At 46.4% G+C, this 27,947-nt stretch overlaps 2 protein-coding genes across 6 annotated transcripts in view; one reads left to right on the forward strand and one right to left on the reverse strand.

Annotated features, from left to right (window-relative positions):
• The first annotated feature begins 284 nt into the window (after positions 1-284).
• GNL1 (G protein nucleolar 1 (putative)) lies at positions 285-23,262 on the forward strand. Its single transcript, XM_069746456.1, has 12 exons — positions 285-761; positions 1,827-1,995; positions 2,547-2,683; positions 11,181-11,332; positions 11,537-11,608; positions 11,807-12,014; positions 17,791-17,886; positions 18,086-18,283; positions 18,986-19,164; positions 19,382-19,532; positions 20,922-21,062; positions 21,684-23,262. The coding sequence occupies exons 1-12, from the start codon at positions 689-691 to the stop codon at positions 21,938-21,940; spliced, it is 1,833 nt and encodes a 610-aa protein (XP_069602557.1). The 5' UTR covers positions 285-688; the 3' UTR covers positions 21,941-23,262.
• A 2,344-nt stretch (positions 23,263-25,606) lies between these two features.
• DDR1 (discoidin domain receptor tyrosine kinase 1) overlaps positions 25,607-27,947 on the reverse strand; it is a 29,518-nt gene continuing 27,177 nt past the window's right edge. For all 5 annotated transcript variants that reach the window (XM_069746457.1, XM_069746460.1, XM_069746461.1 and 2 more), the window contains one exon: positions 25,607-27,542. In XM_069746457.1, coding sequence (XP_069602558.1) covers positions 27,384-27,542 — 159 coding nt within the window. In that variant the 3' untranslated portion in view covers positions 25,607-27,383. The remainder of the gene's footprint in view (positions 27,543-27,947) is intronic.

Raw genomic sequence — 27,947 nt, forward strand, 5'->3', positions numbered from 1 at the left:
CTTATTCTAATGATAGAAAACATGCCATTGGCTAAGATTTGTGTGAAGCAAAGGTCGTCGTTTCCTGATTGGTTGGATGCTTACTTAAAACGAGGCGTGACTCATCTTTAGTTGCCACCCAAAATTACGAGGCTTGAGCCGCAATGCGTTCCTGCCCTGTCATTGGCTGACTGAAGTAATTTGCCGGAAATCGTAAATCGGCTTGTTCTCATTGGTCAATTCTAACATCACCTCGAGGCGTGACACACATGCTGCCTGATAATTGGCTGATAGGTGGCAGGTTCGAGGCGTGGAACGCACAACGGGCATTTCCTGTTGCTAGGGGTATGAGAAGCACATTGTTCTGCTTAATTCTTGCCTGGGATTGCAGGGTTCTTACCTGTGACTGTAGAAGGAGCCTTAGAGGACGCTGGCTCCTTAGGGGGAGAGACAGAACTCTCCTGTTAGTGGACCTGTGAGGTAGGAGGGCTGACCCTGGAAAACCAGCAGTGGGGGCAGAGGCAGAGATCAAATAAGGGGCTTAGAAAGTGAATCATTTCTCCAGGCCTGAAGTAGAAGTGGTTTTGACCTCGATATGATGTCACAGCAGACGGTGTCCATATTATAATCAGTTCACAGCGGGGGTCAGAGTCCAGAACCTCTTTATCCGGGAGTCAGACCCCAAATCTTGGGTCTATGAAACTGAAAAATGCCTCGTAAGAAGCCGTTTAGCAATAAGCAGAAAAAAAAGCAGCTCCAAGACCGGCGAGAGCGGAAACGCGGTATGTATCACGAGAAAAGCTTTATACATTGGAAGGATTGTCCGCCGTTCCCAGGATCTCTGCTGGCTGTCAGGGAATGCGAGCATCAATATTTACTAACGTTGTATCCAGCCCAGACACCGACATGTAGCACAGACGTGTCCGCTGTGGGTCGCTACCATGCATTGGGAACGGTCACGTGCATCGGGGTATAACATGCGCTCTGTTCCGTTATTGTGGAGCATCGGGGTATAACATGCGCTCTGCTCCTTTATCGTGCAGCATCGGGGTATAACATGCGCTCTGTTCCGTTATTGTGGAGCATCGGGGTATAACATGCGCTCTGCTCCTTTATCGTGTAGCATCGGGGTATAACATGCGCTCTGTTCCCTTATTGTGGAGCATCGGGGTATAACATGCGCTCTGTTCCTTTATCGTGGAGCATCGGGGTATAACATGCGCTCTGTTCCTTTATCGTGCAGCATCGGGGTATAACATGCGCTCTGCTCCTTTATCGTGTAGCATCGGGGTATAACATGCACTCTGTTCCTTTATTGTAGAGCATCGGGGTATAACATGCGCTCTGCTCCTTTATCGTGTAGCATCGGGGTATAACATGCGCTCTGTTCCCTTATTGTGTAGCATCGGGGTATAACATGCGCACTGTTCCCTTATTGTGTAGCATCGGGGTATAACATGCGCACTGATCCCTTATTGTGGAGCATCGGGGTATAACATGCGCTCTGTTCCTTTATCGTGGAGCATCGGGGTATAACATGCGCTCTGTTCCCTTATCGTGTAGCATCGGGGTATAACATGCGCTCTGTTCCTTTATCGTGGAGCATCGGGGTATAACATGCGCTCTGTTCCTTTATTGTAGAGCATCGGGGTATAACATGCGCTCTGTTCCTTTATCGTGTAGCATCGGGGTATAACATGCGCTCTGTTCCTTTATCGTGGAGCATCGGGGTATAACATGCGCTCTGTTCCCTTATTGTGTAGCATCGGGGTATAACATGCGCTCTGTTCCTTTATTGTGGAGCATCGGGGTATAACATGCGCTCTGTTCCTGTATTTTGCTGCCAGGGCCACTTGACGCCGGCAGGTCCGAGTCAAACAGCCGAAGCCAGAGCAGAGAACGTGGCGAGGAGAACACGGACACGTCAGACAGCGAGAGCGTCCGCCCCCAAGTGAGGAGAATCAACCAGCAGCCGCAAGTCTTCAAGCCGGGAGAAAAAGGATATGACCCAAACAGGTCCGCCATGAAAATATGCCCAAAAAATGGATTTTAGGGGGCTACAATATTGATTGCGTTTTATTAGGACAGACCACCAATATAAGATTGCTGTAGGTCCGAGTCCTGGCCCCCAAAGACGCAGGTTCACTTTCGAGGGGATTTCATGTCCTCCAGCTGCGTTTGGTTTCAGATAAAAAGTTTTACTCTTCCCTGGGTTCAGCGCTGAGTCTACACTGCTGCTTCCGGGGTCTGTTATTGTCTGCAGCACTGACATCACGTTGACAGCGCTGCAGACAATCAGTGATTTGGGCAGCTCTTGCTGAGTAGACGGCTTGAGCCACTGTACTTACTGATTGGCTGCGGCATTGTTGACATTATTGCTGCAGACAATAACACAGTAGGAGCAGCGGCAGAGACTCAAGGATGGACCTGAGTAGGGTGAGTAAAGCTCAGTTTTTGATGATTTTTTTTTTTTTTTTTTTTTAAACATACTGCAGCCGGGTGAGGGGCCAGTAAACCCCTTTAATCTGCCGCCTCTACATGATGACCCCATTGCATCACTTTTCCAGGTATAGGCTGCAGTTCGATAGAGAAAGCAAAGAAGAAATTGAGCGCAGGAAGAAACTCGCCGTGGAGAAGATATTGGAGCCAGTGGCCGAAACAGAACTTGAGGTGGATATAGAGAAGATTTACAGGCCGGGCTCAGGTACCACTTCCCCCCGCGCCCCTATCGCGAGGGCTTCTCGTATGGTCCCTTTTATAGATTGTATTGCATGCTTAGAATATCTCCCATTATAATTATTAAGTTTCTGAGTTTGTGATTGCAAAGCAGCTGCAGGGGAGTGTAGCTCTCAATGGCCGTCCTGACCCTCTTTACTTTTGGACCTGGAGATCATGTGATACCCACAGAATGGCTGATCTGTTACATCTTATCAGACCCAGATCTGATGTCACCGCAGAAGGCTCTTATGAAATTTCAAAAATGGAGAAAAAAAAAAAAAAGTTAGAGCTGGTAAACCGCCAGGTGCGCACAGTCATGTCGTAAAAGAAAACCCAGCAGCACGGGGCTGAAAGGGTTACACGTGGCGCTTTGTATAAACGTGCGACTCGTGTCAGCAGTTAGAGGAGCGCGGACACAATGCCTGCGGTGTGTGAGTGCATGGTGCTGAGCGAGGACATTCCAGGGCACGCTCACCAGTCAGCGATTATTCCAATGGTCGCTCGCAGCGCCCGGGATTTCATCTACGTGTAGAATTCTAGAAATACTGCAGTTCTCACATCGGCCACTAGAGCAGACTGCCACTTTGGCTTTTCTGTGTAGACTGAGATAGTCAGCAGGGGACAAGAACTGCCGGAGGAACGAATGAGACGGGTTATTGCAAAGTGCTTGAGAGAAGAAAAAAAAAAAAAGCAAGTGTGGTTAGCACGGTGGCTCAGTGGTTAGCACGGTGGCTCAGTGGTTAGCACGGTGGCTCAGTGGTTAGCACGGTGGCTCAGTGGTTAGCACGGTGGCTCAGTGGTTAGCACGGTGGCTCAGTGGTTAGCACGGTGGCTCAGTGGTTAGCACGGTGGCTCAGTGGTTAGCACGGTTGCTTTGCAGCACTGGGGTTCTGGGTTCAAATACCACCAAGGACAACATCTGCAGGGTGTCTGTATGTTCGCCCCATGTTTGGCGGGATTCCTCCAGGTTCCTCCCACACTCTGAAGACCTCCTGATGGCGAATCTAGACTGTGAGCCCCAATGGGGACAGTGATGAAAATGTCTGTAAAGTGCTGTGGAATATGATGGCGCTATATAAGCAAAGCATAATAATAATAAACTTTATTACAAATCCCCTCCATTCCCATTCATAGAGGGATTCTTAGTCCTCTTGTGTTTGTTGCTTAGGTTACCGGTCACCAGTCTCAGAGGTGGCTGGTTTCCTAGAGAATACGCTTGCTGCACTGAAGCTGGCCTGATTCCTCAATGGGGGGGATGCTGGGTTTTTTTTGTTTTGTTTTTTTTAATCAATTGTGTAAAGGGCTTAACAACAATTTACCCGACAGTACTAAATGCTAAAAAATACCAAAACGACCTAAACTTACCTAATTAATCCCCATTTGTCAGGCTTGATGTAGTTTTTATTTATTTTTTAACTACTTTTTGATAGGTCTTTCCCTATGTAAGTAATACCGCAAATCATTTTTTTTTTTTTTTTTTTCAATAGACAGATTTAACTTGGGAATTACAAAGACTCGTGGGTCATTCCATGTCAAGTGAGCCAATGGTTTTTACCACTATATTTTTAATTCTTTTGAGATTTTGTTATTTGGTAATAGTGTGTCAGAGAATGCAAAATGTGACGAAAAAAAAAATTCTAGATTTTTTTTTTATTGATTTTCAAAGTTCGGAAAAAGTGCCAATTTCTGTGTTGCCTGCCTTTACATTTCTCCCCATAAGTCTGGCTAGAAAAAAAAAATAGAGAAACAAAATAAACACCATTCTACTCAGAACTGTATAGGCTTTCACCAGATATGTCACAAGAGTATCTTTGATAATATTTTACCTATGCGAATGCAAGCGCAAAACTTTAAAACGCATTTCCGGAAAAAAACAAAAACGTTTAATTTAAAAATTTCAAAAACTGCCCATGTGCCTGCTATGCTCCTAGCTACATCTGTACGAAAATTCAAGCTGGGATCGTGATGGGATCATATTTTAAAAAATAAAACTATTACAGTGTCAATTTGAAAATCTCGCATTCAGATCTGTTCAGCCTGTGGTCTAACAGTGTGGGGTCTGTATTTACCAAATAATCCATGATTTTTAGATATTACTGTATTATTTTATTAGGTTACAGCTTAGAAGCAGGAGAGGGCAGAGGAGAAAGCTTTGTTAGGGGCAGACAGTGACAGCAGAGCAGATGACCTGCCAGCAGCTCCAGCCTCCAGAGGCCACGTTCACACCAAATCTTAGCACCCAGGCAACTCCTCAAATGGAGGGAGAAAAATATTCTTAACATCCTGTTCATGTATTGTACAAACCAGGACTACGAAGAGGAGGAGGAGGAGAGTTTGTGAGAAACTCGGTTACAGGAAGCAGAAAGGGGACTAAGCAATACCGGACTGTCATCACGTGTAGTGAAACAGAAATAAGGCGACGCAACGCACAAAGCAAATATGAACGCATGCACAAACGCTGCGTTTTGCGACGCATGCGTCGCTTTTTGCATGGTTTTGGGCGCAGGAAAAACTGCATCGTGCTGCATTCCCTGCGCCCTGACGCATGCGCTGCAGTGACGCATGCGTCGCAAAACGCAAATGCAACGCATGTCCATGCGCCCCCATGTTAAATATAGGGGCGCATGGCGCGTGCGTCGCCGCGGCTGCGCCCGACGCAGCCGGGAGCGGCGCAAATGTGAACGTAGCCTAAAAACAGGTGTTTTTTTTTTTTTTTCATTCAGCAAAGAGAGTGACGTCCATGATGTGGTAGAAGGTGGCACAAGATCAGCTATGGATGACAATTGATGTTGCGTCGCTGCAGTGCCGGTGCTGTGTCTAGTGCAGCGTAGCAATGTGCCGGAGGGAAAGAGACCAGTAAGCTCCGTGCATCCAGAGCATGGGGGCAAAAACGGCGGTGTGAAGAGGCAGGGCTCCGGGGAGCGTCCTCCCTTGTTGGCAGCCAGCCTTCACGCGCACCAGAAAGAACGGCAGGCGGCGTGCCTTGGCCGAGGCGCCGCTAGGCTGTAGTGGTGTGTGCGAGGGGCGTGGTCTGGGTGACGTCACCTAGAGCTAAGGGGAAAGAGCAGGGGACGGAAGCTGAACAGCGCCAGTTGCCAACGCATTTCGAAGGTCACCGGTAGGGTTGAGCGACTTTTACTTTTTTAGGGTCGAGTCGGGATCGCCCGAAACACAAAACCCAATGCAAAGTCAATGGGAAATCTCCCTCTCCCCTAAGACCTATGTCATCACTCTCCTTCATTGGCTGAAAAAATGCGCGCAAAGATCGCCAACCGCATGGCCGACCCCACACTAGGGTCAGGTTTCATAAATTTGTCCAATCCGTTTCGCTCAAGCCTAGTCACCGGACCTTCTTCGTCAGGGCTGACGAAGGATTGTTATTGATATACCTCTTTTTCTTCTGGTGTATGATTGCTGATACCGGTGGCTGTTAGTTAGCGTTTAACCAATACATCCATCCAGATTGGTTATCAATACTGAGTACTGATTATCATTACTACTGGGGGGTGCTAGAAAGCGCCTAACCTATATATTTATCTAGATCAGTCATTCACCCATTTATTGTCATACATTCTGAATACTAAAGCCACAAGGTTTACCCAAGCATGGCATTATCTCAAGCAACTTTTTGATTTATTTTGCAATAGGATAGCGCGGTGATCTATGTTTTTTAAGATGACATTTCACCCACTAGAAGGGACACATTGATGATAAAAGGCAGGTGTAAAAACCTACTATTAATTGTTTGATTAGTTCATATTTTTTAAAACGAGGATTTAACTACTGGACTATTCTTCTTAAACACTTCATAAATGACATGTTTAGTGATATAATAGAAAAAAACATTGTTACACGTATAAATAGGTGGTAAAAATATTGGTTCTTTTAATCTTGTTTTTAACATATAATTAGGATGAGACTGTATTTGGAAAATCGCACGTGAGGCTATGATCACCTTTTTTCTATTGGCTTGTTCAATGCATTCAGGTTGAAAATGCAGAGCAAGTTGTGTTAGGATGATTAAGATGTATTTTTCTCCTACGCCTCATTGGGGGACACAGGACCATGGGTGTTATGCTGCTGCCACTAGGAGGACACTAAGCAAACAAAAGATTAACTCCTCCTCTGCAGTATACACCTCTTCACTGGCTACAATTTCAACCAGTTCTTGCTTAGTGTCTCTAGGAGGCACTTGGGTCTGTTTTCAGACCCCCAACTTTTTTGTTTTAATTTTAATTTTATGTAAATTTTAATTTTTTATCCAACGGAGTGAAGGGGGCGACGGATCCCTTTTATAGGGCCCGCTCTCCCCCGAACCAGCAACAGGCGACCACGGCGAGTATACCTCCCCGTCCCTCTCCTGCGACGCTGGAGAACGCCAATTTTTACTGGGGCAACGGTTTCCTTCTTGGTCCCGATCTCCCTTCCTCCCTGCTGGACGGCGAGCACACAGAGCCCACTCTGATGTACCTCTCCGAGGGCCCCACTGACAAGGCCCACACTATGACGTTGCACAAGGCTATTCCAGCGGTCTGCAAGATCTTCAGATGGTAGCTGCCATGGAAGCGGTTCCATCCCCTACAGCATGCGCTACTGTCGGCGTGGGACGGCAACCCATCCTCCCTCGAACGCCGCTTCATCCTGTCCCCACGGGTCAGGAAGACCCTCAGGTGGTGGACGCTGAAGTCCTCCCTAACCCAGGGAAGGTCTTTTCTCCCAGTGCGGTGGCTGGTGGTGACCACCGATGCCAGCCTCATAGGCTGGGGGGCGGTTTTCAACCATCACACAGCTCAGGGGCGGTGGACCACTCGAGAGTCTCGCCTTTCCATCAATCTCCTGGAGATATGAGCTATCAGATTAGCATTGTTCCAGTTTCACAACCTTCTGGCGGGTCACCCAGTCAGAATCCAGTCCGACAACGCCACGGCCGTGGCGTACATCAACCGTCAAGGGGGAACCCGCAGCAAGACGGCTATGCTCGAGGTGTCCCACATCCTGCGTTGGGTGGAGTCCAACCATTCGCCCATCTCGGCAATCCACATTCCAGGTGTGGAGAATTGGGCGGCGGACTTCCTCAGCCGCCAGGGCCTCGCTTCCGCCGAGTGGTCCCTTCACCCATAGGTTTTCCAGCAGATTTGTCATCGCTGGGGGACCCCGGATGTGGATCTCATGGCATCCAGGATGAACAACAAGGTTCCACAGTTCTTTGCACGGTCCCTCGACCCACGGGCCCTCGGAGTAGACGCCCTGGTCTTGCCTTGGCGCCAATTCCACCTCCCGTACATTTTTTTTTTTTCCCCCTCTTCCCCTGCTGCCGAGGGTCATCAAGAAGATCAGGGCAGAGGGGGTACCAGTGATCCTCGTCGCGCAGGACTGGCCGCGCCAGGCATGGTACGCGGAACTGGTTCAGCTGGTCGCCGACGCCCCCTGGCGTCTTCCAGATCGCGTGGATCTTCTCTCTCACAGGGCCCGATTTACCACCAGAACTCAGGGGCCCTGTCTTTGACGGCCTGGCCGTTGAATCCTGAATTCTAAGCCAAGCGGGTTTCACTCCCAAGGTGTCTTCCACCATGATCAGGGCTAGGAAACCTGTTTCCATGCGCAGTTACCACCGTACCTGGCGAATTTTCTTCTCATGGTGCGGCGCACAGGGGCGATCTCCTCTGGTATTTTCTCCCCCTGCTATATTGGATTTTCTCCAATCGGGACTAGAGTCGGGACTTGCACTTAGCTCTCTAAAGGGTCAGGTTTCGGCATTGTCAGTCCTTTTCCAACGAAAGATTGCCAATAGACTGCCAGTGAAGACTTTTTTCCAGGGAGTTTCCCGTGTGGCGCCTCCCTACAGAATGCCCTTGGATCCGTGGGATCTTAATTTAGTTCTCGGAGCTCTTCAGGAGACTTCCTTCGAACCGCTACAGGACATTTCCTTGACCTTCCTTTGTTGGAAGGTAGTTTTCCTAGTGGCCATTACGTCCATCAGAAGGGTTTCGGAGTTGGCTGCTCTCTCCTGCCGCCCTCCCTTTCTAATTTTTCATCCGGACAGTATTGAGGACCTCTCCCGCCTTTCTGCCCAAGGTCCTTTCTTCTTTCCACCTCAATGAGGAGATTGTTCTGCCTTCGTTCTGTCCGGCACCAGTCCACCGCAATGAAAAGGCTCTGCACACTCTTGATGTGGTAAGAGCTCTTCGTCGGTACGTCTTGCGGACGGCTCCCTTCCACACGTCGGATGTCCTGTTTTGTACTTCCAGAGGGGCCCAGGAAGGGTTCTCCCGCTTCCAAAGCTACTCTAGCAAAATGGATTCGGTCAGCCATTCAAGAATCCTATCGTGTCAAAGGTGTTCCTATCCCAGCAGGGATCAAGGCCCATTCTACTCGGTCGGTGGGTGCCTCGTGGGCCATTCGGCACCAGGCGTCAGCACAGCAGGTCTGCAAGGCTGTGACGTGGTCCAGTTTGCACACTTTTACCAAACATTACCACATTCATTATCTCTCTTCTGCAGACGCCGCCCTTGGCAGGCGCATTCTGCAAGCGGCAGTTCCTTAGCCGTAAGCCAGTGGTACATGGGGTATTAGCATATTGCTCCCCACCCAGGGACTGCTTTGGGATGTCCCATGGTCCTGTGTCCCCCAGTGAGGCGTAAGAGAAAAGGAGATTTTTGTGTACTCGCCGTAAAATCTTTCTCCGAGCCACTCATTGGGGGACACAGCACCCACCCTGTTAGCCTGTTTGGCTTGTTGTTACTTCTTTGGTTTTGACATAGTTTGTCATTGTTCATGTTCCTACTGCTTTACTACCGAACTGGTTGAAATTGTAGCCAGTGAAGGGGTGTATACTGCAGAGGAGGAGTTCATCTTTTGTTTATAGTGGCAGCAGCATAACACCCATGGTGCTGTGTCCCCCAATGAGTGGCTCGGAGAAAAAGATTTTACGGTGGGTACACAAAAAATCTCCTTATTCTGGCACTTCAGTATTTGTTTTTGTGTTTCTTTATTGTTGCATATAAATGTTGAATTCAATAAGTTGTAATCTGAAAAGAAGAAAGAAAGAAACTCACACAAACATAAAATCAGATGATTCAAGGCTTAAATAAATAAAAAAAATACAAATTTGATAGGTCCCAAGTTAAATCCCTGCACAAATATAAACAAGAACACAAGTAACACATGCGTGTTTTCACAATTTTAAAACATACGTTTTTTTTCACAATTGCACATCAAAATTTTGAATTTGATTTCTCCAAAACAAAATATAAAGAAACATAGTCTTGTGACATATCAAATGAAAGCCGTTACCGTTCTGAGAAAAATGATGCCTCTCCCACATCTTTATCTTAATTCTAGCCCGAGATATGATAACAAATGTAAAGCCATACCAGGCCAAAATCCGCACTTTTTCAAAACTTTAAAAATCTATAAAAAATTAACTGATGAAGAAAAAATCTCTAAACTTTTAATTTGTAATTAACTAAAGTTGTACTCATTAAAACAAAAAATAAAAAAAAATCTAAAGACGTCAGGTAAAAAAAAAATCATATTTGGATCACTTGATATGGAATGACCCTCAGTGGTGTCTTTTGTAAGATGACTGTTTGCTTTTTATTACCATTTTTGGGACGCAGGATGATCTGAAAACTAATTCTAGAACATATAATATTTTTCTTTTTTCATATTTAATTTTGAATTATTTATTTTTATTATTTTTCTGTAAATTGTATTTTTTTTTTCTCCTTTAATTGTTTTCCGTTATACTATTAGTCCCTGCTTTAAGGCCTAGTTGCACGGGCTGATTTCTGAGTGTATGCATTGTATACAAGTCCATCAGTTGCTCCTTTAGGGTATGTGCACACGTCCGGAAAGCATGCAGAAATTTCCTGAGAAAATCCTGAGGTTTTCCGTAGGAATTCTGCGCGCGTTTTTGTTGTGTATTTTTTGCATTTGTTTTTTGTGCAGATCTTTTGCGTTTTTTTTTTTTTTTTTCCAGAGGTTCCCAATGCAATAATATACCGTAGTGGAAAATCCGCATAAAGTCTGCAAAATTAATGAACATGCTGCGTATTTTTCCGCACGCGTTTTTTTTTTTTTTTTTTTTTTGCGGAAAAAAAAACGCAACATGTGCACAAAAATTGTGGAAACCATTATAAATGATGGGATGCTTAATGTATGCGTTTTTTTTAAAGCCTTTTTGCCGCAGGAAAGCCACCGAAAAATCCGCGAATAATCCGGAACGTGTGCACATACCCTTATGGTCCCGCTTACATGGGGCCAACACAACTGTATGGGGACAGAACAATGGATCCTTGGATCCTGCAGACAGTTGATCCCCCATACAGTTTTCATATTGTCGGCAGCACGTCAGCTGTCTACACAGGACAATGAGCTGCCGACGATGTCCCTTGATACCTCCATATCTAATTAGCAGAGGAACGAGGGTTGTTATGGGACATGGGGATCATAAATCTGCTGCCATTTGTGCTTCCTCTCAGTGCTCGACTTCCCTAAAAGACCGGCCTGGAGCTACGAGATGAGCAAGGAGGCCGTCGTGTCCCAGGAGGAGCGGGCCTTCCGGGAATATCTGCAGAAGATCTATGAAAAGCACACGCCCCAAGAGCTCAGCTACTTCGATCACAACCTGGAGGTGAGAAAGAAACCATCGAATTACTCTTAAAGGGGTGTTCCCATTACAACAAGCCGTCACCATCACTGTAGCTTGTCAATAGCCCCCCAAATATTTTTTTTTTTTTTTTTTTTTTTTTTAAATGCAAAAAAATAAGTTAAATTTGTTGCATAAAAGTATGCGGAAAGTTTTGTAAAAAAAAATGTTGGTTTTGTCCAATTTTAGACTTGGCGCCAACTCTGGAGAGTCCTGGAAATGTCCGACATAGTCCTGTTGATAACAGACATCCGACACCCGGTCAGTATCAGGGACCCTGTGCATCCGGGCATGGGAATTATATACAGGTTTAAAGGGGCCCGTCACAACTACTGCCTTTTATTTTTGATGTTTTTGATCCGCCATCGTTCTCCCCATCACAAGGCGTGACACGTTGTATGCGGAGGCTCCTTTACGCTGCACTATACTAATGGCCGTCCTATGTGTTCTCGCCCGCAGGTGTTACACTTCTCCCCGGCCCTGTACGACTATGTGACTCAGGAACTGGGCCGATCACTGATCCTCGTGCTCAATAAGATTGACCTGGCCCCGCCGGCTCTGGTTGTGGCTTGGAAACATTATTTTCAGGAAAAGTTTCCGCAAGTCCATTTGGTCTGCTTCACCTCCTACCCAAGACATCCTGACGAGGAGCAAGACCCGTCTGCAGGTGAGACCAGGGGCGTCTTCAGACATCAATGCCAGAAAAACGGACCCATGATTCTGATCTGAGTTTGGTCCGAACATCATCGCTTTTTCTCATACGTGAATAATTCTCCCTTTTTCCTTTCTGATGATCTGTAAAAATCCGACCCATAGATTTTCATAGCCAATTCTCGGATCAGAATCGGGCGAGTCTCTGATGTTTTCCAAAGACCACTCAGTCCGAGGGACTAATCGGCCATGTGTTCAGCCCCACAGAACATCATAGGTACAAGTGCTCTATCCGTGAGAAAAAATAATGTGTGAATGAGCTCTAAGACTCTCACCTCCTCGGTAATCAGTGCCCATCATGATCAGGACACTGCAGCTGCTGATCTTTTACTACATATCCACAGAATATGTGGGGGTCCGACCTCTGGGACAGCAGAGTGCAGCACTGCGTTTTCTCTGGATTGATGGGAGTCCCAGCAGTCAGACCCCGACAAATCAGCAGCGTGTCATCCATCCTGGGAATAGGTGATGACTTTTATTTTAAGGGCTCGTGAACACTTTTTTTTTTTTTTTTCTCGGACCAAGGAAAATCTCAGCATGGAAGAGTTTGATCACATATTCGGATCGCACGTCAGTGAGTCTGTGGAAAACATCGGACTGCACTCGGATGACATCTGATTGCAGTCTGATTTCCTCATAATGACAGAATGAAAATATTTTTTTTTCTCCATCTTCTCATCCGAGAGAATCGGTTCTCGCTCTGATCAGACTGTGATTTAGTTACAGGCTCCGCAGATAGTATGTGTATAGGTAAGATGTGTCTAATTCAAGTAGTAATACTCCGACATATGGCTGCTGGACAGATATACCAGACCATTCGGGAAATGCAAAAAACAATGTAGAGAAACCAAACTATTTGGTCATAAATGATTTTTAATACAGAACTCTTAGAGAATAAAAAAACAAACCTTTATTGAACACACAAATAGTAATGAGGCGGCGATGTACGAGACGGTGCGCACATCATGTGAAAAACGTATAAAAATATATACAATCTCAAATAATCGTCTGACCAACAAATATAAGAAATATGTATATATCCCAACTTAGGGGTCACTGCTCCAAGTGCTCCTATCACCACTGGAATCACTGTTGCCTTCACCTTCCACATCTTCTCCAGTTCTCCTTTGAGGCCCTGGTATTTCTCCAGCTTCTCATATTCCTTCTTTCTGATGTTCCGAAACATGGCTGACACCCTCTGACACAGCCTCCCTTGCTGCGCTATGTTACGGCGGCCTCCACTTCACCCACACTCCTCGCCCTGGCAGCAGGCATGGTGGAGGAGTGGGTCTTCTCCTTTCTTCTAACTGCACCTTTACCCCAATCCCACCTCTACACTCCCTTATCCTCCCCTCTTTTGAAGTCCAATCCCCCTACAACCTCCAAATGGCCGTCATATACCAACCTCCGGGCCCGGCCACTGCCTTTATTGACCAATTCTCCACCTGGCTTCTTCGCTTTCTGTCTGCTGACATTCCCACCATCATCATGGGTGATTTCAACATCCCCACTGATACCCTTCAGTCAACAGCCTCCAAACTTCTGTCCCTTACTTCATCCTTTGGACTTACTCAGTGGTCCTCCGCAACCACCCACACAGACGGACATACGTTAGACCTGGTCTTCATCCGTCTCTGCTCTCTATCTAACTTCACCACCTTCCCTCTATCCGACCACCATCTACTCACTTTCTCTTCCCTGTCCTCCTCACCGGTCACCCATGTCCAGCAACATGCGCACTCCTGCAGAAACCTTGCACACCTAGACACCCACACACTCTCTGACTCTATCCTACCACTGGCATCCATATCCTCACTACACGACATAGACAGTGCCACTGCTTTCTACAATGCCACTCTTGCATCAGCTATTGACATGGTCGCCCCTGTCATGCATAGCAGAGTGTGATGAACCAATAGACAACCCTGGCACAATAACATCACTAAAAAGCTTCGGCAAGTAACCAGAATTGCAGAACGGCGTTGGAAGAAAACACACTCGCAAGACGATTTCACTGCACTCAAACAAGCAACAGTCGCATTCAAATCAGCTCTCACCTCTGCTAAACAGGCCTACTTCACAACCCTCGTATCTTCCCTATCCTACAACCCCAAACAGTTGTTTATCACTTTTAACTACCTCCTCTGCCCACCACTGCCCCCTCCGAGTTCCCTAATCATTGCCGAGGACTTTGCCACGCACTTCAAAAATAAGATTGACCAAACAAGGCAAGTCTTTGTTGTCCAACCACCATAACCCCTTTGTACTCCAGACCAATGCCCAAACCCCATAACCTCCCTATCCAAAATCAATGAAGGGGAGCTTGCTCATCTTTTCTCTCCAAATCACACCTCACCACTTGTGCCCTTGACCCCATCCCATCCCAACTTCACCACCACACTAATCCCATCCCTAACCCATCTCTTCAATCTATCACTAACTTCAGGTACCTTCCCCTCTGCTTTCAAACATGCCACAATCACACCTATCCTCAAAAAGCCATCACTTGACCCGAGCACTATGTCCAGCTACCGCCCCATATCTTTGCTCGCAAACTCCTTGAGCCCCACGTCCACGCTGAACTTTCCTCTCACCTTCCATCTGACTTGCTCTTCGACAATCTACAATCTGGCTTTCGTCCCCGCCATTCCACTGAGACTGCCCTGAACAAACTTACGAACGACTTGGGCTACTTTCACACTTGCGTCGGTACGGGTCCGTCGCTATGTGTCGGACCGACGCACGTTGTGAAATTTGTGCACGACGTGGGCAGCGGATGCAGTTTTTCGACGCGTCCGCTGCCAATTCTGAAGTCCGGGGAGGAGGGGGCGGAGTTTCTGCCGCGCATGCGCGGTAGAAAATGGCGGATGCGACGGACAAAATAACGTTCACTTGAACGTTTTTTTTTTTGGTTTTTTTTGTGACGACGGTCCGCCAGAACATGACGGATCCGTTGCACAACGGACGCGACTTGTGGCAATCCGTTGCTAATACAAGTCTATGGGCAAAAAACTCATACTACTCCTCCTCCTATACCTGTCCTCTGCCTTCAACACAGTTGACCACTGCCTCCTACTACCGATCCTCTCCTCCTTTGGGGTCAAAGATCTCTCCCTATCTTGGATCTCCTCATACCTCACCAACCGCACATTTAGCGTTTCTTACTCCCATATTACCTCTTCATCTCGCCACCTCTCTGTTGGAGTCCCCCATGGCTCTGTCCTAGGACCCTTACTCTTCTCAATCTATACACTTGGCCTGGGACAACTCATAAGGTCCTATGGCTTCCAGTACCATCTATATGCCGATGACACTCAGATCTACCTCTCTGGCCCAGACGTCACCTCTCTGCTCTCCAGAATCCCGGAGTGTCTATCAGCCATATCCTCCTTCTTCTCCTCTCGCTTCCTCAAGCTCAATGTGGACAAATCTGAACAAATTATCTTTCCTCCATCTCGCATATCTTCTCTACCTGATCTATCTATCAAAATAAAAAAATCACACTTTTCCCTGTCCCCAAAATCCACTGCCTCTGAGTAACCCTTGACTCTGCCCTGTCCTTCAAAACAGCACATCCAAGCTCTTTCCACCTCCTGTCGCCTCCAGGTCAAAAATATTTCCAGAATCCGTCCTTTCCTCAACCCACACTCTACCAAAATGCTCGTGCGTGCCCTCATCATCTCCTGCCTCGACTACGGCCACATCCTCCTCTGTGGCCTACCTTCTAACACTCTCGCACTCCTCCAGTCCATCCTTAACTCTGCTGCCCAACTAATTAATCTCTCTCCTCGCTACACTCCTGCTTTTACCTTTTTGCAAATCTCTTCACTGGCTCCCAATTTCCCAGCGTATCCAGTTTAAACTACTAACACTGTTCTACAAAGCCATCCATAACCTTTCTCCTCCGTATATTTCCACACTAATCTCTCAATATCTTCCCTCACGTAATCTCCGGTCCTCCCAGGACCTCCTCCTCTCCTCCACGCTTATTCGCTCCTCACCCAATCGCCTCCAAGACTTCTCCCGAATATCCCCCATCCTCTGGAATTCTGTGCCCCAACACATCCGGTTATCCACTACTTTTGGATCCTTCAAAATAAACCTGAAAACCCACCTCTTCAAGGAAGCTTACAGCCTGTAAAGACCACACGGCCACCTCAACACCATTGGGGCTACTGCAACCCCCGACCTATTGTCTCCTTCCCCATAATCCTGTAGAATGTAAGCCCGCAAGGGCAGGGTCCTCGCCCCTCTGTACCAGTCCGTCATTGTTAGTTTGTTTACTGTAAGTGATATCTGTAATTTGTATGTAACCCCTTCTCATGTACAGCACCATGGAATAAATGGTGATATATAAATAATAATATAATAATAATCTGTCTGGATCTTGAAGTCCCACCGGATTTTATCCCTTTCATTCTCCCCCACTTTTTCTGGGGTCTCCCACCTGGATTTTGGGGGTCTTGGCCCATATGATGTTCCTGTATACAATCCCCTCTACTCGGTTGTGGCGTTCGGTATACGCTGTTCCTGTGTTTTGCATCCTGCCACTATGTGTTGGACGGTTTCTGAGGATTCTTTTCGTAGTCTGCACCTTGGCTCTTGTCTTTTGTGGTAGATTCCTGCGTCTATGGATCTAGTACTTACTGCTTGCTCTTGTGCTGCTATGATTAGGGCCTGTCTCGGAGTCCAGCTTTCTCCAGCCATTGGTAGGATTTCTCCATGTCAGCCACCTCCATTATCTCACGATGGTACATCACATGCAGCAGCTTGTCTTGCTATGGTGCTTCATGTTCCTGTTCTTCCTTCCAGATCTTCTGTTGTTGCTGCCTTAGGCTTTCTCTCAGCATCTCATCTTTTGGTGCCATTTTTTCTGATGTATTCCTGGATACTCCTTGTTTCATCCATGATGGTGGCTTGGATGCTTGTCAAGTCTCGATCACCCTCCTTTCTGTTGGTATACCATCTTTGGGTGTTAGACTTAGGGTGGAGACCTCCATGAATTGTGAGGAGTTTTCGTGTCTTCACATCTGCAGCTTCCATCTCTTCTTTGGGAAGGATTCAAGAATAATTAAATGCCATACGGCTAAAATGCATAAAATTCAGGCAGACATCAAGTCCTGCTAAATGCTAGGAAATTTCATAAAAATGCATCATAAGGATATGTTGTGTAATCTATAACATGTGATCATACATTGATGTCTGTGAAGAAAGTGCTTAGTATAGTGTAAACGTATATGATATAAAGTTAGCAATCTAAAACGGGAAACGCGCGTCGGTGCCTTTGTTACATCTAAAAGTTGTATCCCCCTACTCCCTTTACCTTTCTATTGTATTCTAACTCTACTTGTGAATCAGATGTGTCTACCTCATCATATAACCTTAGATTCAAAGTGATGTGCCAAGAAAGTGCTTAGTATAGTGTGAAAGTGTATGGTAGAATATAAAGTTAGCATACAATATAAAGGGAATAGAGGTTACAACCTGAAGATGTAGCACAGGCCCCGACGCGCGTTTCACGTTTTAGCTTCTTCCTGGGGGGTGTTAACTCTATATTCTATTTATTCTTAATATAATGTGTGTGCACCGTCTCCTACATCGCCGCCTCATTATACACTTGTGTGACCCCAGCCTAATGCTGAGAATAACCCTTCAACACATTTTTTTTTCACATCCTGAAAAGTCCATTAATGCCTGCACTGGTCTCCATGTCTCCTCTTCACTCTTATTAGTGTTTAAGAAGCGCAGGAAGAAGCGTCGGGCCTGGAACGCAGCCATGGGCCCAAATCAGCTCCTGCGGGCCTGCGAGATCATCACTGCTGGAAACGGTAATGACATCCTGACCTCACCGACGGATATCATATAGACCCTCATTAATAAGTGCCCGGCCCCCCGCCGGCATCCACCTGCATGGACCAGAATTCTTTCCATTGCTGCATCCTGTTAGGAGCGGCCCATGATATCGGGACGGGTCCGGCCCACCCGACTGCTCCTCCATATGTTCACGTTTCTCCATGTTCCCCTCAGTGGACCTGACGTCCTGGAGAGAGAAGATTGAGAGAGACTCTGCTGCACTGCTCAGCGCTGCAGGGAGGGAAGAAGATGAAGAGGAGAAGGAGGCCGATGAGACGGATGTTGTGGTCGCCCAGCAGGTCACTGATGCAGAACTAGGGGCACCCAGCAGGGAGCGCTATAAAGACGGGGTGCTGAGCATTGGATGTGTAGGTGAGAATGGCTTTTTGATTTCATTAGCATTCTGCCAGCACCATTTGTGCTTGAACTTCATTTTCCTCACAGTATGCATTTCTTCAAGTGGCTTGCTTGCCCTAAACTGAAATCCCACCTGTCCATTATGCCTACATGCAGCTTAACAAACAGGGAAGTGGGACCAGATAGACAAAATCTCTCCCCCACATCCTGTAGAGGGACACTGACCCGCCCCCCCATCCATATCCTGTAGAGGGACACTGACCTGCCCCCCCATCCACATCCTGTAGAGGGACACTGACCTGCCCGACCCCCCCCCCCCATCCATGTCACTTAGAGGGACACTGGCCCACCCCCCACGCCCCGTAGAGGGACACTGGCCCACCCCCCACGCCCCGTAGAGGGACACTGGCCCGCGCCCCGTAGAGGGACACTGGCCCTTACCGGACTCCCTGTAATCTGCCTCGGTGTCTCTGCTGCTGCTACAGATAGATTACACTTGGAAACAGGCAGTAGATACCTAGTTGTTTTTTATTTTATTTCTGTTTCTCTTTGTGCCGGGATTTATCTTGTGATATATAGTTATACTGGTTTGTCGTTCTGTTTCCAGGCAGTCTGTAATAAGAGATGGACAGCCTAATCATGGTAGGAGGCTGCGAGAGTGACGGCAGGAGCAGATGGTGTCTGACCTCCGTTTTTTTTCACCTGCTTCTTTTGCAGGGTTCCCCAATGTGGGAAAATCTTCACTGATCAACGGACTGGTCGGAAAGAAGATCGTCAGCGTTTCCCGGACCCCGGGTCACACCAAATACTTCCAGACGTATTTCCTGACCCCCACAGTGCGTCTCTGCGACTGCCCCGGCCTCATCTTCCCTTCACTCATAGACAAGCAGCAGCAGGTGAATATCTGTATCTGAGGCATCCTGATCCTATTAACCCCTTCCTGCGCAAGTGGGGGGCGGATTATGGGGCAGCCATCAGGTGTGGCGTATGTAGTGGCCCGCCATAAGCCGACGTCTACCATCATATTCACCAAAAATAAATGACAGATCTGTACCCGCTCAGAGGAACATGCGGCATGTTTTGTAAAGGGCTGTGCCGGTCTCTCCTTCCCAGCTGCTGGCAGGAATCTACCCGATCGCTCAGATTCAGGAACCTTACACCTCGGTGGGATACCTGTCCTGCCGAATACCGGTCCCCAGGTTACTGAAACTGCACCATCCAGATGGACAAGACCAGGGCTGGACTGCATGGGGCATATGTGAAGGTAACGGACTATATATGCTGTGTATACCCCATGTAATATAGATATACTGTATATACCCCATATAATATATACTGTATATACCCCATGTAATATAGATATACTGTATATACCCCATATAATATATACTGTATATACCCCATGTAATATAGATATACTGTATATACCCCATATAATATATACTGTATATATCCCATATAATATAGATATACTGTATATACCCCATATAATATATATTGTGTATACCCCATGTAATATAGATACTGTATATACCCCATATAATATATACTGTGTATACCCCATGTAATATAGATACTGTATATACCCCATATAATATATACTGTATATACCCCATATAATATAGATATACTGTATATATTATTATTATTATTATACATTTTTATAGCGCCATTTATTCCATGGCGCTTTACATGTGAATACGGGGCAAATATAGACAAATACATTAAACATGAGCAGATAACAAGGCACACGAGTACATAAGGAGGGAGGACCCTGCCCGCGAGGGCTCACAGTCTGCAGGGGGTGGGTGAGGATACACTAGGAGAGGGATACCCATATAATATATACTGTGTATACCCCATGTAATATAGATACTGTATATACCCCATATAATATATACTGTATATACCCCATATAATATAGATATACTGTATATACCCCATATAATATATACTGTATATACCCCATATAATATAGATACACTGTATATGCCCCATATAATACACTGTATATACCCCATGTAATATAGATACACTGTATATACCCCATATAATATACATATACCCTATATGATACACTGTATATACCCCATGTAATATAGATACACTGTATATACCCCATATAATATACATATACCCTATATGATACACTGTATATACCCCATGTAATATAGATACACTGTATATACCCCATATAATATACATATACCCTATATAATACACTGTATATACCCCATACTGAATATACTCCGTATAATATACACTGTATATACCCCGTATAATATAGATACACTGTATATGCCCCATATAATATAGATACTGTATATACTTCATATAATACACTGTATATACCCCATATAATATAGATACACTGTATATACCCCATATAATATATACTGTATCTACCACATATAATATATACTTTGTATACCCCATGTAATATAGATATACTGTATATGCCCCATATAATATAGATACTGTATATGCCCCATATAATATAGATATACTGTATATACCCCATGTAATATAGATACTGTATATACCCCATATCATATATACTGTATGTACCCCATATCTTATAGATATACTGTATGTACCCCATGTGTTCACACACCGTATTGACGGCTTTATTTTCCTCTCCTCCCGTATTCAGCCTGGGCAGATAAGCGCGGCTACAAGACGGCGAAAGCCTCCCGCAGTGACACGTACAGGGGCGCCAACAGCCTGCTGCGTCTTGCTGTAGATGGGAGGCTTTGCTTGTGCATGAGGCCCCCTGGATACTGTCATCAGAAAGGTAAGAGGCTGACCATAGTATAGTCACCCGCTGCTCGAGGAAGTGTAAGAGGGATAGACAATCAACTGAATAGTGAGTGCAGCTCTGGGGTATAATACAGGATGTAACTCAGGATCAGTAATGTAATGTATGTACACAGTGACTGCACCAGCAGAATAGTGAGTGCAGCTCTGGGGTATAATACAGGATGTAACTCAGGATCAGTAATGTATGTACACAGTGACTGCACCAGCAGAATAGTGAGTGCAGCTCTGGGGTATAATACAGGATGTAACTCAGGATCAGTAATGTAATGTATGTACACAGTGACTGCACCAGCAGAATAGTGAGTGCAGCTCTGGAGTATAATACAGGAGGTAACTCGGGATCAGTAATGTAATGTATGTACACAGTGACTGCACCAGCAGAATAGTGAGTGCAGCTCTGGGGTATAATACAGGAGGTAACTCGGGATCAGTAATGTAATGTATGTATACAGTGACTGCACCAGCAGAATAGTGAGTGCAGCTCTGGGGTATAATACTCTGTAAAAATATCTGCACGAAGATACTCTTTATAACTATCTTTCATTCTTTGGGTAACACTACTTATCACACTTACATAAAACTTTTCCTCTTGTAGAGACTTTTGAGATGCACCCAGAAACACTGGAAATGATTTCCCAGGTTCAGTCACGAGGACAATCTGAGAGTCGCTCCTTATCAGACGGAGAAGAGGAGGAGGAGATCTCCAGTTCAGGAGAAGAAGAGGAAGAACGTGACCGAGATGCAGATGAAGAGGAAGATGAAGATGAGGATCCATCTGACACAAAGAAGGGGACCAAAAGTAAAGTTGCTGATGTGAACCCTTACGCCCTCCTCGGTGAAGACGAGTGTTGAGGAGTCTGGGCTTGTTCTCTAGTAAAGGTGGTTATGTAGAAAACCCTCTCCATGATTCGCTTACTGCACAGTAACCAGGCAGAGCGGCCCAAGCACAAGAATCTGCCCCATCCCTGCTCCATAGCGGAGTCCCGCAGGCTGCCACTCTTCAGCTGTTACTCGACTACAACCCTCATCATCCTGAGGAGGCGCAGGTTGTAACTACAGCTGCAGAGCTGACCTCACTTTACGGATGAATGAAGATTTATTAATTTTTTTTTTTGTTTGCAGGAGAGGCAGATAATGCACATACGAGAATATGTTACACACGTGGCAGCCTCCTTGTTAAGCCCCATATATATTAGAAAATAAGTATTGGCCAATCATCCTCTTCCGTATATGAGGGTCTCCTGGCTTTTCCTTGACAGATGATGTAGGGGGAGTGAAGCCCCCTAAGCTGAGGCATAAGGTTTCCCGTGCCTCGGTCCGGTCCGTACCATCCCGCTGACCCATCGGCTGCTTACCCCCCGGGCACATTCCATCCTCATCATTACTGGACCTCAGTATAAAATGGTGAAGGATTGGGGGGTCTTCTTTGCCTCAGACGAGCCGCTTCTATATTACATTATTATTGTGCGTGCTTTATTCCATGCATTTCGTATTGAGGGGGGACCTAGGTGCTACGCATAACCGAATCTGTATTATCCTACTGTTCCAATGGAAAAGTGACGCCGGATGCTCCAGTTGCGCAGCATCTTTTGCCTTGAGCTTCCTGGACTAATAAGGTTGGGTTGAATAAAGAGGTACGTCAATCATGTCAACCAAATGTTGGAGATTTAACCCTCTACAGCATCTAGAATAATAAAGATTAAAGCAACTTGTCGTTTTGTGTTTGCAGCTCCTATGCCATCGTATGCGTTAACGTAGAGACCGACTTCAGTCTGTGCATTCTGATCCCATCTGGGCTCTGCTTCTTGGTACAGATGGAAAGTAAAAGGATACTTTTATTGTCATCCGTAACCAAGGAGACGCATACATCTGCATTGGAGCTGTAGACACCGTTAGCAATTTTTTTTTTTAAAGTTGTTTTAATTTTTCATTTTAGAAGCAACAAAACCTTCCCTTTAAGTGCGATATCACATTTGTGGGGAGAGAAGTCTGCCGGAGCCCCCTGCATCGTGGCTGACTCCCCTCCACAATGACGCCCTTACCTCATATTCGGTTTGCCCATCCTCTCGACCCAAGCTACAAGGCACATTTACTCGATTTCTCATAGTTTTCATGGCTTCAAATTTCTATTTTGCTGTATACGAATAAATCCGATTCTATTTACTGATCCCCCATGTCTTTGATTTTGGACTATTACTCCTATCGTCCACTATGGGACCAGGGCAGCTGGAAAGGCAAAGTCAGGAGTCAGGGCAGCTTGTTCCTTTGTGACAGATGTCCGGCGAATATCTGACATTCCGTAGTAACCATGGAAACGCCCATTGTCCTCTGGAATCCAGCTGTTGTTAGGGAGCGTCATCTCTTCCCAATGAGACGCAGCTGCTGCACATTTATCTTCAGACTGAAGGACAACTCTCATCGGACGCCCGGCCTGTTAATGAAGGAGTTATTCTCCCACGTGGCCGCTCACGGGCCCAACGATGAGGGCGGATGCAAGATGTGTCACGGTAAAATGAGCCCCACCAAAGGTTCTGCCACTTTCTCCTACACTTTGTGGGTTTTTCCTTACTCATCTCTGCTAGCTGTCAGTGAATGGGGATATATCCATAATATATATTTATATTCCAGCCTAATACTCAACGGCATAGACATCTTTCTTCCTTCTAGACAATTCTCTTTTTGTATAACGCTCTCTTCTGCCGCTTCGGTCACAGAGGAATTATCAAGATACGACGCCGTTTTCTATACATTTTTTTTTTTTTTTTTTTAGGTTTGTACAGATTTTTAGCCTCTCGAGGAACGATTGTCTCACTTTAAGATCCTGCTTGCTGTCAATGAAGTTCTTCATACTAACAGTTGCAGAATGTTTCATTGTGTTATGATTGAAGGAGTCATTGTTGAAGGCTCACCCCCCTTGTCCTTGGCTGTATGGATGTCAGAGGGTGGTCCCTGCGGAAGACCCCATTCTGAGGAGTCTGTTACAGAGTAGGCTAACTTCGGCTAAGCTACAGATGTCGATTGGTTCGGCGGCCGGTCTGTGCACGGGGGGGCTCTCGACAGGTGATCATTGGAAGTAATAAGATCAGATTTCGGGCTGCCGGTCGTTTTTGTTCTGTAAGAGATAAATCGCCCCCCAGAGATACCTGGAAGAGGCGCTGTGGAAAAATCGGGAGCGCTCCTGTGTATGGGGATAGGCAGGATGGATAGCCGCCGGCCGAACAAGCGCCCACCGATGAGCTAATCTCTACGGGGGCTTTAGAGAGAAGGTTTGCTCCTATTATAGACCCGGACCGTCTTGTCTATTATCTGAATGCTGAGTTGCCAGCATGTAATACTAAATTGGCCCATCGACTGGTCAGCCAGGCGGGATTCACATCTCATGTAGTGATGCAATATCGCTAGGGGTCGCATCATCTTACATGGCGGGGGTCCAACCTCTGATCCTAAGAATGATGGGGCCCCAGTCCTGACCTGACTCATCCCACCAGACCTGTCAGGGATACAGTGAAGAAGCCATAGCTCTGAGTGCCAGGATCGATGGTGTCTCCGAGATGGGACCTCCACCAATCACAAAGTGGGGACCTGTTCTAGCTAATCAATGATGTCCGAGAGATCGGACCTCCACCAATCACAAAGTGGGGACCTATTCTAGCAAATTGATGGTGTCCCCATGATGAGACCTCCACCAATCACAAAGTGGGGACCTGTTTTAGCTAATCGATGGTGTCCCAGAGATGGGACCTCCACCAGTCACAAAGTGGGGACCTATTCTAGCTAATTTATGGTGTCCCAGAGATGAGACCTCCACCAATCACAAAGTGGGGACCTATTCTAGCTAATCGATGGTGTCCCCGAGATCGGAGCTCCACCATTCACAAAGTGGAGAACGTCTCTAGAGATGGGACCTCCACCAGTCACAAAGTGGGGACCTATTCTAGCAAATTGATGGTGTCCCCATGATGAGACCTCCACCAATCACAAAGTGGGGACCTGTTTTAGCTAATCGATGGTGTCCCAGAGATGGGACCTCCACCAGTCACAAAGTGGGGACCTGTTTTAGCTAATCGATGGTGTCCCAGAGATGGGACCTCCACCAGTCACAAAGTGGGGACCTATTCTAGCTAATCAATGATGTCCAAGAGATCAGACCTCCACCAATCACAAAGTGGGGACCTATTCTAGCAAATTGATGGTGTCCCCATGATGAGACCTCCACCAATCACAAAGTGGGGACCTGTTTTAGCTAATCGATGGTGTCCCAGAGATGGGACCTCCACCAGTCACAAAGTGGGGACCTGTTTTAGCTAATCGATGGTGTCCCAGAGATGGGACCTCCACCAGTCACAAAGTGGGGACTTGTTCTAGCTAATCGATGGTGTCCCAGAGATGGGACCTCCACCAATCACAAAGTGGGGACCTATTCTAGTAATTCCCATTACTTTTTGACACTGGAATATCCCTTTTAAAGGTCAATGAAAATAACAAACTACGGCAAGAAAAACCACAGGGACCAATGTGTCTAAAAGAATCTAGAAAAAAAAAGTCAATCTTTATTTCTGCAAATTAGTGATATTCAGCCAATCTCTATATATTAACATCATATAAAAAAGTAACACAATCTCATGTAAAGCTTTAAATTAGCAGAACTATATATACAGATCGGGCCGTAGCGTGCGAATGTCCGAGCCTCCTCACTGCTGACCATCCAAGAGTCCATACAGCTTTCATCTATGGAAGATCAAGACGTCTCGAGGTCCCCAGGCTGCTACAACCATCTATGGGGCTGCCAGCGAGTGGCCAAGGGGTCATTCACAAGACCCGCAAAGGAAATTCTTCAGCAACGTCATTTTGGCCAAAGTTTTGGTAACGTCCTATCGGAGGCCTCCCACCGTCCGTGCAAATCGAAATATCAACTCTCACAATGTATTTCCAGGGCTCATTAATACACCCCACGTGATATAATCAGATTTATTTTCTGATTTATTTTTTTTTCCTATGTAGAAAATAGTTTCGGGTTACAAGCATCCTTGACATTTTCATCTCGAGACCCTCACACAATGTATGTATTCTTCTGCTCCAGAAGCTGGAATCATTCCATGCACTGGAAGAAAGGAGAATTGTCTAAAGAAGTCCAGACCGAGCAGACGGTGGCGAGACGGCCGCCGGAGTTGTAGGGGTGAGATGTCCCTTCATGGAGAAGCCTTTGAAATCGGAAGGCGGCCGTGAGATGCAGTCTGGAGTATTGGAGTGCGTCAGAACTTTTCTAGATTAGTTAAAGGAGTGTTTGAGAAATGTGCCCACCCAGCGCACGTCTCCGCAGCAGATGTTTGTGCAGAATGTCAAGTGAGGGGGCATCGCTGGTGGATAAGGATTCCAGAGCGTGGGATGATGATGGAGGTGAAGCCTGGCGAGGGGCTCCGGATAGATGCCGCTCATTTTTTGCATTCTTGAAATATCAGGTTTCTCGCTTGGACAGACTTTAGGATGCGAAGCCTGAAGACTTGGGCAAACCAGCAGCAGTAAGACTTATGGTACAGAGATGGGGGGCTGAAAACGAGCGATTTTTCTGGAAAGGCGAATGTTCCCTCCAGGCTTCGTCACACTTGAAGGTTCTCATACAGTAAACTAGAACAACAGGGATGAGTACAGCGATAAGACCCCAACCCATCGGGGAGGATCTCAACTTCAATGCTGGAGGATCTGAGCTCTACCATCGACGCCATTTTTCTGGAGCATCACATACAGTATATTCATAGGGCGCTAACGAGAAAAATGCCAGATTTCAGTAGGCACGACCAATATCCCAACCAACCGAGCGCCCAATAATGGCCGTAGAACATTGCTTTGTGCTCCTCCAGATTTTGAGAGCTGAACTTTATTATCGAGACCCTTCCAATTATGGCTTTTGTGAAGTGGACAATTCCTTTAAGAGCTCAGGACATTTGTGAATAATGTTCTTTGTGGACTTTTTTCACTTCATGGACTTGTTAAAGGGGCAGAATCTGTTTTGATCAGTTTTTAACGGCCACCATATTGAGTCAGGGCTAGGGTCATGATAAATCCAGTGTACTGAGGGCAGCGCGAGGTTCCATTTCACATTGTAGAGGTCACGTCTTCCCTATGGCTGGGGCATCCAGTGTGTATGACGGGATGAGACACTTTGCAGTGGGACACACGACGTCTCCTCCATCCTACAGGCCGTGTATAAGGCTTTCTGATGACAGGAGCCCAGAAATGATGCCGAGGAGTAAGATGATGAAGCAGGTAACGGAAAGTGCAGTGAATAGTGCCCCGGTTACTCCTTCACTTCCACAGTAGGACAGCAGAGGGCGTGAGAGGTGAGCAGAGCGTGGATGTCCTGGAACAATGGCCGCTCCCTGCAGTCTCTGGCCCAGCACTGCAGCATTAACTCATAGAGGGACTGGGGACAGGGCGGAGGCCGGGAGAGAGAGATCTGCAGGAGCAAAAGACACAGAATGGATCATTAACTACAGCCTGAACCAAGACCATGCAGACAGAATCAACTACAGCCCCCCATCATGCTTATTCTAACAAGCAGAGCCATGTTTCCCAACCTGTGGCAATCCAGCTGCTACTAAACTACAAATCCCAGCATGTCCGAATAGTGCCCATCTTGTGTATAGAATATTTGGTATTGCAATTTATATACGTATACAGTTACTGCACCAGCAGAATAGTGAGTGCAGCTCTGAAGTATAATGCAGGATGTAACTCAGGATCAGTAAGGCTACGTTCAGACTAGCGTTGTGCGCCGCTGCGTCGGCGACGCAACGCACAACGCACGCAAAAACGCGGCAAAACGCACGCAAAAACGCTGCGTTTTGCGACACGTGCGTCA

This window comes from Ranitomeya imitator, chromosome 2 (assembly GCF_032444005.1).
Source record: "Ranitomeya imitator isolate aRanImi1 chromosome 2, aRanImi1.pri, whole genome shotgun sequence".
NCBI classification, from domain to species: domain Eukaryota; kingdom Metazoa; phylum Chordata; class Amphibia; order Anura; family Dendrobatidae; genus Ranitomeya; species Ranitomeya imitator.

Coding starts and splice junctions, on each gene's coding strand:
- GNL1 (XM_069746456.1), top strand. CDS start 689: ATGCCTCGTAAGAAGCCGTTTAGCAATAAGCAGAAAAAAAAGCAGCTC. Junction 19,165..19,381: donor TCATAGACAAGCAGCAGCAG/GTGAATATCTGT, acceptor TCTCCTTCCCAG/CTGCTGGCAGGAATCTACCC. Junction 19,533..20,921: donor TGCATGGGGCATATGTGAAG/GTAACGGACTAT, acceptor TCCCGTATTCAG/CCTGGGCAGATAAGCGCGGC.